The following is a 13,033-nucleotide window of genomic DNA, read 5'->3' on the forward strand; positions in this document are numbered from 1 at the left end:
ACAGTAGTAAATTAGGCCACTGAAGTGTCTTTAGCAAGGTTTCTTGTCAAAACACCTTCAATAAATACCACCAAAGTTGATAAACATCAGCTTTCTTTTACAAGTAGCTCTGTGGCTGCATGCGGACATACTGCTCTTTGGCACTACCTCGTGGCCCCCTGCTGCTTTTTCAACAAAACACCCGCCCTACAACCTCGCCCGGCAGTGCCGGGCCTTTATGCTTGTATATTCAAGAGGAGTGATGTACTTTTCTTAGCCGAGACATGCGTGACATTAAGTGTTGAAAGACTTGGATGTTTAAGAGTTTTACATCATAAACACATCCATAATTACAGTGTATATGCAATGTTATATCTATATGTCAGTGTTTAGGTGATTACACCAATATCTTCCCATTATTATTATTATTGACATACAAAAAAGTATTGATGGATTGATAAAGTCATGCTCTTGTTTCTCCAACACTCCTTTTTAGAGTCATTTTTACTGAAGCTGTATAATATTCTTGTAATAGCAGACAAAAATAAAAGACACACCACAAAAAGACAATAAGATCTTTCATGTTTTTCCTCTAAATAAAGCGTGCAGTTTAAAATAAAAAAATAATGTTATCTGTTAGCAGTACAGGTCTCCAGAAGCAGAATTGTATCTGTAAGAAAAAAAAGGTATGGTGCATCCCAACAAAAAAAAAAAAAAAACATTCTAACCTCTCAAAGGTCTGTGGCGGCAGGAGGGCTAACGTCTGCCGCTAGCATTCACCGGCCCATGGAAGTCTTCCCATGCTCTGCAAAACAGCAACAGATCATTCTACATTCCTAACAGTTGACCCCGCAAAATAGGCTGCTCACTACTACCAACACATAGCAGGCGTTCTCAACGGCTGAAATGGAAAAATGTTGAGAAGATCCTAGTGTATACCATTTAGAAACTGGTTATTTGGTTGTTGGTTAATCGACAGGATGTCCCCACTCCTGCGCGCCAATGTTCACAGAGGGGGGAGGAGTTGAATTATCGGAAACGCTATGGCGTGCATTTGTGAACCGCCAAATCTGTCAATCTACAGTGAACTTTTACCTAACTTAAACTTTCAAGTTGTTAATACTAAACAACTTCAATGTCAAGAAACACAGAATCCCTGAAAAAAAAATGCAAAACAATACACATCTTAACAACGCTAAAGTGTTATAAATTGTAAAATACAAAAGAAAACAGAGCCTCAACAAATGTGCAAAAAAATATATATAAATAGTTATGTGTAAAACAAAAAAGGAAATATCAGCTGCGTCTACTGAAGATTGGCATTTAAAGTGCCTCTTTGAGGGACTGATTCGGCTTTTTCTGCCACTAATAGACAATGCACTGTGCTTTGAAGCTATCAATATCATTAAAAGGAATCCAAATATGGCTCTTTCGCCTGCGTTGACTCATTTTTTATGTACAGTAATTCATCTTTGACCCTGCCCCGGAATCCCAGGATCAAGGGTCTGAAACTCAATTTACTTGGGAGCCTCTGGAGCCAGGTTCTGTGTAAACCTGGGCCAAATGAGGTTATACACCAAAAAGCTCGGATTAAAGACATTCCACTGTTCTCGAATATATTTTTCTATTTGCTACACAAAATAAAAATTCCATCCATTATCTGCACCGCTTGTCCTTTTCTATACGGGCTCTCATATGTTGTCACAGGCTAAGGACCGTGGGAAAAAAAGCTTGCATTTGGCCGAAAGTGGTGTCAATCAAAAGGTCAGAGACTAATGGCTATGTTAGAAATCATCTGACAAGTCTGGTAATTTTCAAAGGGGAAATATGGAGCGATTACAACATGGAATGTCAACCAATGCAGAGATGCTTTTAGGCAGATTTTTTTTTAATCTGTCGGCATTATCGTATGGGAGGTCGCTGGTTCGCGCCTCGACCGACACATACCTAATTGGTATAATGGCGGCGCCCTCTGGCTACGGCTGCACCGACTCGCTACAACGGGTCAGGTGTATCGACATTTCGTTCTGTGTACATTGTTACAAAGAATGACAATACAAAGGAAATTATTATTATTATTATTATTATTATGTTTTAGAGTAAATATTTTACACGGTTGGATTGAATAAGCGTTTTGAGTGGCATATTACAGCACCTTTTTGGGTGAGTTATACAGGCTTTATAGTTTAGGTATCTTGTTTCAGAGTGATCGTTATGTTTCTGTGATGAGTACGTTTTTGAATACTAATGATATATTGAATACCAAGACTTTAAGCTTTCCAATGATATGGGGCATGACTAATTTCAGTGACTGGTGACATCGTGAAGACATGACTTTGTTTACCAACAGTCTGACAGCCCGCCAGTGGGCCATCGGAACTTTAAGGGGATAAGGACATTTAATTTCCCGAATTCCCCATCAATCTATTAAAAGAAAAACATATTTTACCTACATATGCAATTTTTAATCTTGCGTTTGCATTTATCAAGAAATATGATTTCTAAATTGCAAATATGTTTGCCTTCTGAGACAAATATCTCCCCATGTAGGTGTTGGGTAAAAATGACAGTAAAATGTAGCTTATATTTTCAGTTGCATTAAGTTTTTACCATTACTATTTGCCACTGAGAAGCACAACTTTAATTTTGTTCATTGTCCATAATAAATGTCCATAACTGATATGAAGTCCCTGCACATACACATTTAATAGTCCCCCGTTTAGGTGCCGCATGCACCAGTCCTCTTGGGCTTGTCTCGTAGGGGGCAATTGCGCTTTATAGGACAATGGCATATAAAGTAATGCCAAAAGCAGTTAATCACGAGGGAAGAAATGCAGTAGCAAAGAAAAGCCACCACGGTGCAGTGTTGGCATCATATTAAGTTGGAAAAACATTTAAAGAATTTTCAAGCACTTCACCCAATATGTTACTTACTAAATGTTACTTTTAAATCCTTGGAAACACAGCAGTGAAAGCATTTTACAGGATTTCAAGCAACCATACAAATCTCAAAAACGCAACCTTGAAATTCAAGCATTTCCAAGGATTTCAAGCATTTGTACAAACCCTGAATATTGTTTTGTTTGAATGATTGAATTATTTTTATATCACTATCGCTTGCTTTGTAGTGCACAATATTTACTTTATTGTGTAAAAACAGATCTCATCACTTAAATATGATGAAAAAAAATGTATAGCTATGTCGTGTTTTAAATGTTTTTTTTTTGCATCCATGCATGGGTGTAATAGTAGTAATAAAAATCAAAGTGAGACTTACATGCTTAATGCTGTCTGTGTGTGTCTTGTAGTCCATTACAGTGTTGGGGGGCAGGTTGAGGACCCGTCGCAGCGTGTTTCGGATGCGGACCGTAGTGGCTCGGTCACTGGCAGTTTTGTTCCAGATTGAAATTATGTCCTCCTGGAAAGAGGTTACATACCACAAAATGAAATCCACATTTTGAAACTCGTAAAAAAGGAGTGAAGCCAGATAGCTACGCTAAGTGAAAAGGGGGTAAATAATTTGCATGCTCCCACTCTTTCTCTTAGGTTGAGTAGACCAAAATAAAGTGCCAAAATAAAACTTTTGAAATCAAAAATAGCTAGTGTCGGGAAAAAAGTATTTTACCCCATCCTGATTTCTGTGTTTTTTGCCAATTTCAATAACACAGAGAAAACCCAACTTGAAAACTTGAAATTCTGACTAATTGATCTGCAAACTGAAACAGAATTAAAATAAACTCACACACCAATGGAATAAGTCAAATACATTAAAGGGAAAGGAGGTCATATTTAGTGCAAGTTTTCTTTATCCTTTGCACATTTTAAACTTTTTTATTTGTAGTACTTGCATTGAAAGGAGAAGCTCTCCTATTCTGTTAATTGCATAATTCCAATAAAGGCCATTCATTCGTTCTTTTTGCAGCATAGGCAAAGTACCTGAAAGCGGACAGACACCACGGCGCCACATATTTCCTCTCCCACCATGAATTGCTCTCCCAGCATTGCCAGTATGAGGTTCTCCCAGCAGCGGGACGCCAGGCCTTTCCGCAGGCGAATGATCAATTTGCCGCCCATCTTGTTTGCGTCGTCCTTTAAAAGAATTATAAAAGAACAATTTTTTTCTTTTCAATAAGGCACTAACATGTAGTGCCTTGCTAATCTAGAGCCAAAGTATTGTTTCAATACAGGCCCTTATTGGCTTATGCAGGCTGCGGACTGTGAAAATAAATTTGCAATTGGTTGAGAGTGGTCTCAATCCAACGGTCAGAGCCCACAACCATGTTTGTGAAGACACGTTTCACCAGCAGACAACCAAGGAGACTTTACTAGTGAGTTATAGCTGCGTCATAGTTTTTGGGTACCTTGTTTAAGGCTGATCGTGATGTTTCTGTGATGAGTACAACTTTAAACAGTCATCATTGTCGATAATCCCGATATTTTAAGTGTTCCGATGATAATGTGACATGACGTATTTCAGTGATTGATTACCCATACAGACATGTCTTTGCTTCTCAACAGTCTGACGGTAGCATTATAAAAAATTGTTTTTCCAATTAAGTACAGAACGTGTAGTGGTCCTCCCCACAATCATGCAGATCTGTTTGAAAACATTCCACGCGCTGGAGGACTTGAGAAATTTATTCTCAAAGTTGACCGATTTGGCTCTTATCCTCAGCTGTGACGTCACTGGAAAAATTAAGACTCTGGTCCCGCGCAATCAACATATGAAGCGGCTTTGAAACAGGCGGCATTTGTAGTAAACAGTGATTGCATAGAGTCCATTTCTGCTTGGAGAAATTGGAACTTTTCGTTCCCAGTCGCTGGGAGACTTGACTGTTTTGTCCGAGTTACGTGCTTCAATGTCCAAAAGCTCTGTGAGGTGAGGTGAGTTTACCTGCCGCCGTTATAGGGTGCGTTCCGTTTTTGCCTTGGCATCCTTTTAGGTAGGTGATCGTGGCTTTAGCGTTGTGTTTTTTGTCGTGTGTCTCGCAACATTAATTTCTCCAGGTTTGCATGCGTTAGCAGCCAGCTAGCCTGAAGTGTCCATTGGTATATTCCTGGCTGGATTAGTCCGTTAGCACCACATGTGTTTGGCTGGTCGCTGTTTAGTGTACCATAAGTGCATCCACATGCGAAACAAAGCCTATGCATTCAACACAAAAACTACCAAAACCTGGCTTTAAACACTCGTAACCTTGTTGAAAAATTAACAAGTCAACCAATTTGGTGACTGGCTTGCAAAAGTGGCGGTGTTACTCTGATGACGTCATAGCTCAGGAAATCAAAGACGGGACAGGTTGTCTTCAAAAAGCATTACCTCAGAAAATAATTGGAATATAGCAACGAAATATATATTGATATTATGCAAAAAACAATATTTTCTCACCTTTTGCATGCTTTAAAATTTGGGTATGTTTAAACACAAAAAAATAGAATTTCTTATATTGCCATTAACAACACAAAAACATTTTCTCACCTCCCACATAGGCTTGATGCCTTCTTTGAAGAGATGGAAGTCGCTGTGGCCGGTTAGGTCGCCCGGTCGGATCATGTGACTGTAGAAACGCCAAAACTGCTCCACCTTGATCAAAGTCGGAATAAAAAAACATGGTTAATACACTTTTTATGGCCAGATTCAAGCACTTTTTTCAGACTTTCAAAGCCAATTTTTCCATACCATTAAAAGGAGAACTTCAGCGCCAATTATAAGAACTCTAGCCCAAACCTTATTTCAGAAGCCTAATATAAGTAAAAAAAAAACTATTTTGCAGCTTAAACCCTAGCTCCTAACCTTAGACCTACACCTAACCCTAGCTGTTTTCCAAGCCCTAAGCCTTTTTCAAACCGTAACCCTAGCTCTTATTCTATTTTGGAACCCTAAATTCATTTTAGAACTCTAATATGCAGCTCAAACCATAGTTCCTAAACATAAACCTACACCAAATCCTCAGTGAAACCCAAGCACCAACACCATTTCGGAAACTTAATTCAGCCTAAACCCAAGTTTCCAACCTTAGCCTCAATTCTATTTTGGAATCATAAAACAAGTTTAAAACGCTCATTTGAAGCCCAAACACGAGGCTCCTAACCAATGTTCCCTCTAAGCTGTGTGTGTGCGCAATTGCACACAACCCAGAGCTTTTCCGCGCACAAGAAAATCTTGCCTGCTCACAAAAATCAGGGCCCGAAATTGCTAATTAAGAAGCGAAATAAGTCAAAGTTACCGTGCAAGTAGGTAAAAATACACGGGTTGCCCTGACGCTGTGTTCTAAATGCGGTATTTGGAAGTCAAGGTCGAATTAGAACGAAGTTGATTAAAGTCAGTAGAGTTTTTTGAGAACCGGCTTCTTCGGCTCGGCCCACTAAAAAGGTTCGGCTCTTTCGGGTCCCGAACGGCTCTTCAGGTTGTTTTTGCTTCTTTAATCCCTACATGACCAAATAATATGTAAAAAATATGCACAAAATGACAAAGGAAGGGGGGGAATAGAGCAAAAAAAGAAAAAAAAATACCAAAATGAAAAAGTAGTGGAAAGGAGAGAAAAAGGGGAAAAGGAGCAGGTAAAATTCAGAAAAAGCCAGAAAAAAAGTAACAAATAAAGGAAAAAAAGTTATAGAGAAAAAATAAACACAATGAGATTTTTTTAAAAAGGAATTTAAAAAAAGAAGAAAAAAACAGGTACAAATAAAATAAAGTTTGTGTTGCATTCAAATAATTTCCACTTCTATCAATTCGATCTAGTTGCCAACATTGTACTTCCACTACAAAATGTGATCAAATACAGTTCTGTATCGAGCAAACGACTAAATAACCCCCCGAAAATGTTAGTATTATGCGACAAAAGATACCAGGAAAAAAAAGAAAAGGAAATCTTGTGAAAGAATTGTTAAAACATATAATGTTTGTAGGCCCTACAACGTTTGCAATAGTACATTAGTCAATTCATTCAAAATGTAACGTGATGTCAAGTTTTGGACATGTTTGATAATGACTTAGTTGCCACACTTGGGATTGCTGTTGCTCACTGTTGTTTCAAGCGTTGCTCACTGACTTTGTGTGAACGCTCAGACCCGTGGAAAATTGGAGGGAACATTGCTCCTAACCCTAGCCCAACACCTAACTTAAGAGAAGTATCAACCATTTACAAGCATTTCATTGTTCAAGGATTAAAAGCACCCATACAAAACCCTTACAAAGCTACAAAAAAGTAAGTAATGTTGCCAGTTCAAGAAGTGAAAAAAGAGGTCTCTATTTTGCGGACAGTCAGACCGAAGCAAAGCTGCCAATCTGTTTGATGTTCTGCTCGTAGCTTTGACTGCTGGCCGGCCTCCCTGGGTTCCTTCGGGAGTACCAAAACGTGTAGTTGTATTGGAGAGGGTGCTCACCCACTCCTGGAATCACCATCTATTAAAAAAAAGAAGAAAAGAAGAGGAAAGTATAGAGGTGGAAAACACCAAAAGAGTAGTCCTGCACTATGGAACTCATGAGTACCAAAATGCTATTATAAAAGGTAAAATTTATTTGTACAGCCAACCTCCGGGCTATGACATTAAGCTATTCTGAGGTGGGAATTGGAAACTATTTAGTGGGGGAAGCTAAACCTATGGTACTTAGCTAATGTCTTAAGAATCCCCAATACCCCAGATAAGAACAATAAAATAGCAAAATACTTTATAATGAGTACTTCTCATATGTATATGATCAAAATAACAAAAAGTATACATGTAAAGGAAAAATGAAATTTCATTTGCCCGTCACGTGACGTGACTTGAGCTCGTACAGTAAAGTTAGTGGGTGGGTGAAAAGGGGGAGAAGACGACAGATTTAAAGGCATGGCTCAGCCAACATTTTCATTTTGATGCTGTAATGCACATCAAGAGCAGACCATCATCTTAAACTACCAATTGCAAAAAGGCATATTTGAGACAAAAGTCGTCATACGCAAAAACACCGCAAAATTTGAATTTAGCATGTTTTTGGGCATTCAAAATCATCTGTTGTTGTTGTATAGTTGGGAAAATGCCATGAGGAGACGCAGAAAAAAACCCCCAACTGATTTTACAAACCGTAAGGTGAAAACATCCTAGTGGGGACGCCGTATCCCTGAGGTGTACAGTATTATAAATAGTATGTTTTTAAATATAAAAATGATCAGATATAAAATTAAGATGGATTTTAAAATGAAAACTAAATGTTAATTTTTAAAAGTTAGTTTTTTTTTTTTTTTTACGTTTCTGGCACACTTTGGCCTCCATGTCACTGTTATGAATAATTGTGTACTGGAATGAAATTCCTGCCATACTAAAAAGACTTATTTTTTGTCATTTTCACTTTTTGCATTAATGGAATGTTTACCATTAAAAAAGAACAAAAAAAATGAAAAAAAATCCAAAAACATAAAGATATGTTTTTATTAAATATCGGATGTATTGACTGGATACGCGGCATAGCTTACTTTCTTCTTTGATAAATTCTGCTCCTTGTCCTCGTCCTCAACCGTTTCCTTCTCGCCATCTATCAGTGAGCTTTGGTCCTGCTCGTGGTCGCCGCTGTCGTCATCTTTTAATCTGAAACAGATGGAAAAAAACGATTTGACTGCTTTTCATTCCCTCTCTATTTGTAGGATGTCAATTTTTTCCCATTCCTTAAATACGTCAGGGTCGACATACTAAACTCGACACAGTAAAATATATAAAACTAGCGATGGATGAGTAGTGACATCTTTAAGGTATTAGTTTTGTTAATCAAAGCTTTCATGGTGTAAATTTTGACAAGGGATAATTAAATTTCCACCATAATCAGCAATATTAAGTCAGGTCATGTTTATTTGTATAGCCCGTTTTGCTTCAAAACTCCCCTTTAAAAATAAACACTCATAAAATTATTCCCAATATGCTAATTAGCACTCCCCTTTCAATTTACACATTTTTCGGCCAATAGCAGGCTTTTTATTCATGGTACACGGCCGGCATTAGCCTATATGGGCCTGTTTGATAAAACGGATATCACCTCCAATAGGTCCGAATATCTTCAGCTAGTAGTAGCCTGGTCATCCTGGAAGGGGATTACCTCAGTCCCTTCTCAAGGTTTCTTCATTTTCCTCAAGTTGAGGTTTTTGAGTTATTCCTTGCCCTCGTGTAGGTTTTGGTCTGCGGTTTGCAATAATCTGTGGTGTGTCCATCCCTTTGAGACCCCTTGTGATTAAAGGCTACAAAAATAAACATGACTTGATAAACCTATTGGTTATCTAATGATATTTCCAACATAATTTTATACCATTTTCCAAAGATGTATTGAAATCAAACAAAAATATAACGTGCGCAGGGCAATCCTTGATTCATTTTAAGCACCGATATTATGCGCAAGTGTCCACAATCATAGAGTCCAAACATTTACAACTTATTCACAATGTCTAAAAAAATGGTCAAAGTAAAATACAAATTTTCAAGCGTTTTAGTATAGTAAAATGGCCACTTTTGGAAACGCCTAAACCTACCCTTAGAAAAATGTGTAAAATACAATGTTTAAAATCCAATGTTTAGTTTCTTCAGATAAGGCTACTAAGGTGTATGTCTTATTTGGCATTAGCTCAGGAGGTACAGCGCTCGTCTTGGGATCAGAAGGTCACAGGTTAGATTCCCGGCTCCTCCGTGTTATATGTCGAAGTGTCCTTGGGCAAGACACTGAATCCCTAATGCCTCCAATAAGCAGGTAGGCGCCTTGCATGGCTGCTACACTCATCTGCAGGCATTTAATAAAAATGAAAAAAAAAAAATTTTTTAGGTAGGAATGTAAACCTTCTATTTGTGAGAGATCCATCTAAGATTACGCAATGTTAGTAGCACTTGCAGAGATTTCTTTCAGTTTGGGACACTTAAGTCAAGTCAAGTCCTTTCAAAGGAGAGCAAAACTGTCCATATTTTCCAAATGGTTTAAAGAACAGCATTCAGATTACATTAGGTAAGTCTTAGATTGGGATTTTGGGCGAATTTTACAGAAAAATTAAGGGGTTAAATAAAATACACAATCTAAGTTTTTATAGTGAAGTGTAGAGACAAAATCGCTTATTTTGGTTCGCTAATAACAATTTTGTTACACCAAAAAAATGTGAGTACAAAAGTGGAAAACAACAAGGTGTATAAATGTGAACTTGTACAAAAATTGATCGTTCTTGTAACAAGATAACCCCTCGTCCTTTAAGGCCGTAGTGGGCGTCAATCTCAGCCCGAGCCTGCGCGCTCTCTCCCGGAACATTCATCAACTCCTAGACCGGGGAATTGCGGCCTACAGCTTTCAGCTAAGCTAATGCTAACAACAGTAAAGTTCTGCTATATAACGCAACGAACAAAAAATATCGTCGTCACGATGTGTTCCAAATGATGCAGTGGAAAACCGTTGAGATACTCACGCGTCAAATTTGTTATTCATTATTTTTGTAGTGGGTATCTCTCGCTGTAGGCGACCTCTCAGCCTCCTGGAGTGAATTCCGCAAGAAGGGGGCGCGCACGTGAGCGCGCACGTCACTAGGACGTGAGCGCACACTGCGGGCCTTCCTCAGCTTTGCTTGTAAATTAGATTTTATAAACCTAATTATTTAAGAGTTTTAACATATTGAATCAAAAAAATAAAGGAATATAATGTATATAAAGGATAATAGCCCCGGGATACGACACGAATCAGTTCTGAGGTTAGGGTGGCAAAGATAAATTGCCATAGAGCAGAGGATATTTAGCTAATGCCTATTTAAAATTGTGGATTTGAAAATCAAAATCTAATATGAATTAATAAACAAAATGTTACCAAGTTAAAATATAGAGAGAAATCATTAATTCATATTTTTTTGCTTCACAAATTATAATAATATAATTACCAGTAAGTCTAAATACGGGCGGCACGGTGGAGCAGTGGTTAGCCTGTCCGCAACACAGTTCTGAGGTCATGGGATCAAATCCAGCTACCAGCCTTCCTGAGTTTGCATGTTCTCCCCGTGCTTGTGTCAGGTTCCTCTCGGCAGTCCGGTTTCCACCCTCATTCCAGAAACATGCATGTCAGGTGAATTGGCTGGTCTAAATTGTCCCGAGCGTATTATTTGTCCCTGTGTACCCTGCGACTGGCGGGCAACCAGTTCCATTTGTCCCCTGTCCACTGCCCGAAGATGCTCCAGCATCCCCGTGACCCTACTGAGGATAACGGTGCAGATAATGGATGGATGCATGAATACATTTACCGGCAAATACCAAGAAAATGTATTTGAATATAAAAATATAATATTAAAAGAAAATGACAAATATGCCCTGCGATTGGCTGGCAACCAGTTCAGGGTGTCCCCTGCCCACTGCCCGATGATTGCTGGGATGGGCTCCAGCACCCCTGCGACCCTACTAAGGATAAGCGGTGCAGCCAATGAGATGAGATGAGAAAATGACAAATAGAAGACAACTTTGCTTTTTTTAATGATTTTTCCCCTCATTTCAAATATAGAGCAAAACAATTAAAAAACTATATATATATATATATATCTCATCTCATCACATTAGCCGCACGGCTTATCCTCAGTGGGGTCGCGGGGATATATATATATATATATATATATATATATATATATATATGAATATATATATATATATATATATATATATGAATATATATATATATATATATATGAATATATATATATATATATATATATATATGAATATATATATATATATATATATGAATATATATATATATATATATATGAATATATATATATATATGAATATATATATATATATGAGAGAGAGAGAGAGAGAGAGAGAGAGAGAGAGAGAGAGAGAGAGAGAGAGAGAAATGAGAAAAAAAATCTAAATACATGTGTAAAAACTAGAATTTAAATATAAAGCTAAACTATAATAGAAAGAAAATGACTTATGGAAGACAATTTGCTCAATTCAATGTTTGTTCATTATTTAAAAGAAAAATCCCTGAAATGATTGATACTTTAACAGCATACAAATATTTGTTGTAGGCGGTACTTAGCTAAAAAAAATTATATTTAATCAGGGTTACTTCAAAGAAAAAAGGTCTTATTGTACTGAAATTTCAACCCAGCATGTTGGGTTTAATCCTGAAGTCAGAGCAAATGTGTTTGCTTAAACACCCTCCCTTTTGGACCTTGGTCTTATGTCATTCGGAAATGTATTTGAATACATTTCTTAAACGTCCCTAGATTATCATTTCTTTTTAACCAAAGAAAAATACCTGATAGTCATTTAGATAGATAGATAGATAGATAGATACTTTGTTCATCCCCGAAGGGAAATTCACATTTCCAGCAGCATTTGACGCCATACGTCGACATTAAATCAGCGACATTACTAAAATATTTTGATTTTCATATGGAAGTAGGAGTACAACTTGGGAGTGTCTCGTCTCCAATTCGTCCGATTGAACTAGACAAGGCCATTTGATAATTTTTACTTCTCTAAGCCAAGGTATGTAGTATCAGAGCAATGTATAAGGTTAAGAATGTTCATATACTGCATGTTCATACTTAGAATGGAATTGTTGGATGAGTGATATATTTTTCTTGGCTAAGGCACGTGTGCCATTCAGTATTGGAGCACTTGTATTGTGCTTAAAAGTTACATATTTTGAAATCATGAGCACGCCCATAATCATATGATCTTCCTACAATATTTGGTGCTCATAAAAATCTTGTTATTACAGTATCCATGGTTCACAGATCCCTTAACTACCTGTGTCGGCACCACTTCCTGTGGTGTGTCTTGAGCAAGTCCAACCTGGTAGCACCCACCGCACTCCAAGCCGTTTTTTGGTAGGGGTTTGCTCCCCCTTATGAAACAGATAGTACTGGTTTCCATGTATACCGGTAGCAGGAGAAGCCTCCTGAGCTGACTCAGATACAGCACCTTTTTCATCTGGTCGCAGTTTTTCGGTGTTAATAATAATAATAATAAAAATAATAATTTCCTTGTATTGTCATTCTGTGTAACAATGTACACAGAACGAAATGTCGATTGCACCTGACCCGTTGTAGCGAGCCGATGCAGC

At 37.8% G+C, this 13,033-nt stretch overlaps 1 protein-coding gene across 1 annotated transcript in view; it reads right to left on the reverse strand.

Moving 5' to 3' along the window:
• Positions 1 to 10,544, reverse strand: part of eif4e2 (eukaryotic translation initiation factor 4E family member 2) — a 12,551-nt gene extending 2,007 nt beyond the window's left edge. The window contains exons 1-7 of the mRNA XM_088345545.1: positions 10,386 to 10,544; positions 8,433 to 8,544; positions 7,247 to 7,381; positions 5,456 to 5,560; positions 3,916 to 4,068; positions 3,257 to 3,397; positions 708 to 784 (exon numbers count right to left, since the gene is read on the reverse strand). Of these exons, the coding sequence (XP_088201671.1) occupies positions 749 to 784; positions 3,257 to 3,397; positions 3,916 to 4,068; positions 5,456 to 5,560; positions 7,247 to 7,381; positions 8,433 to 8,544; positions 10,386 to 10,405 (702 nt within the window). The 5' untranslated portion in view covers positions 10,406 to 10,544 and the 3' untranslated portion in view covers positions 708 to 748. The remainder of the gene's footprint in view (positions 1 to 707; positions 785 to 3,256; positions 3,398 to 3,915; positions 4,069 to 5,455; positions 5,561 to 7,246; positions 7,382 to 8,432; positions 8,545 to 10,385) is intronic.
• Positions 10,545 to 13,033: the final 2,489 nt, after the last annotated feature.

This window comes from Urocampus carinirostris, chromosome 1 (assembly GCF_059441175.1).
Source record: "Urocampus carinirostris isolate Australia breed hairy pipefish chromosome 1, RoL_Ucar_1.0, whole genome shotgun sequence".
Lineage (NCBI taxonomy): Eukaryota > Metazoa > Chordata > Actinopteri > Syngnathiformes > Syngnathidae > Urocampus > Urocampus carinirostris.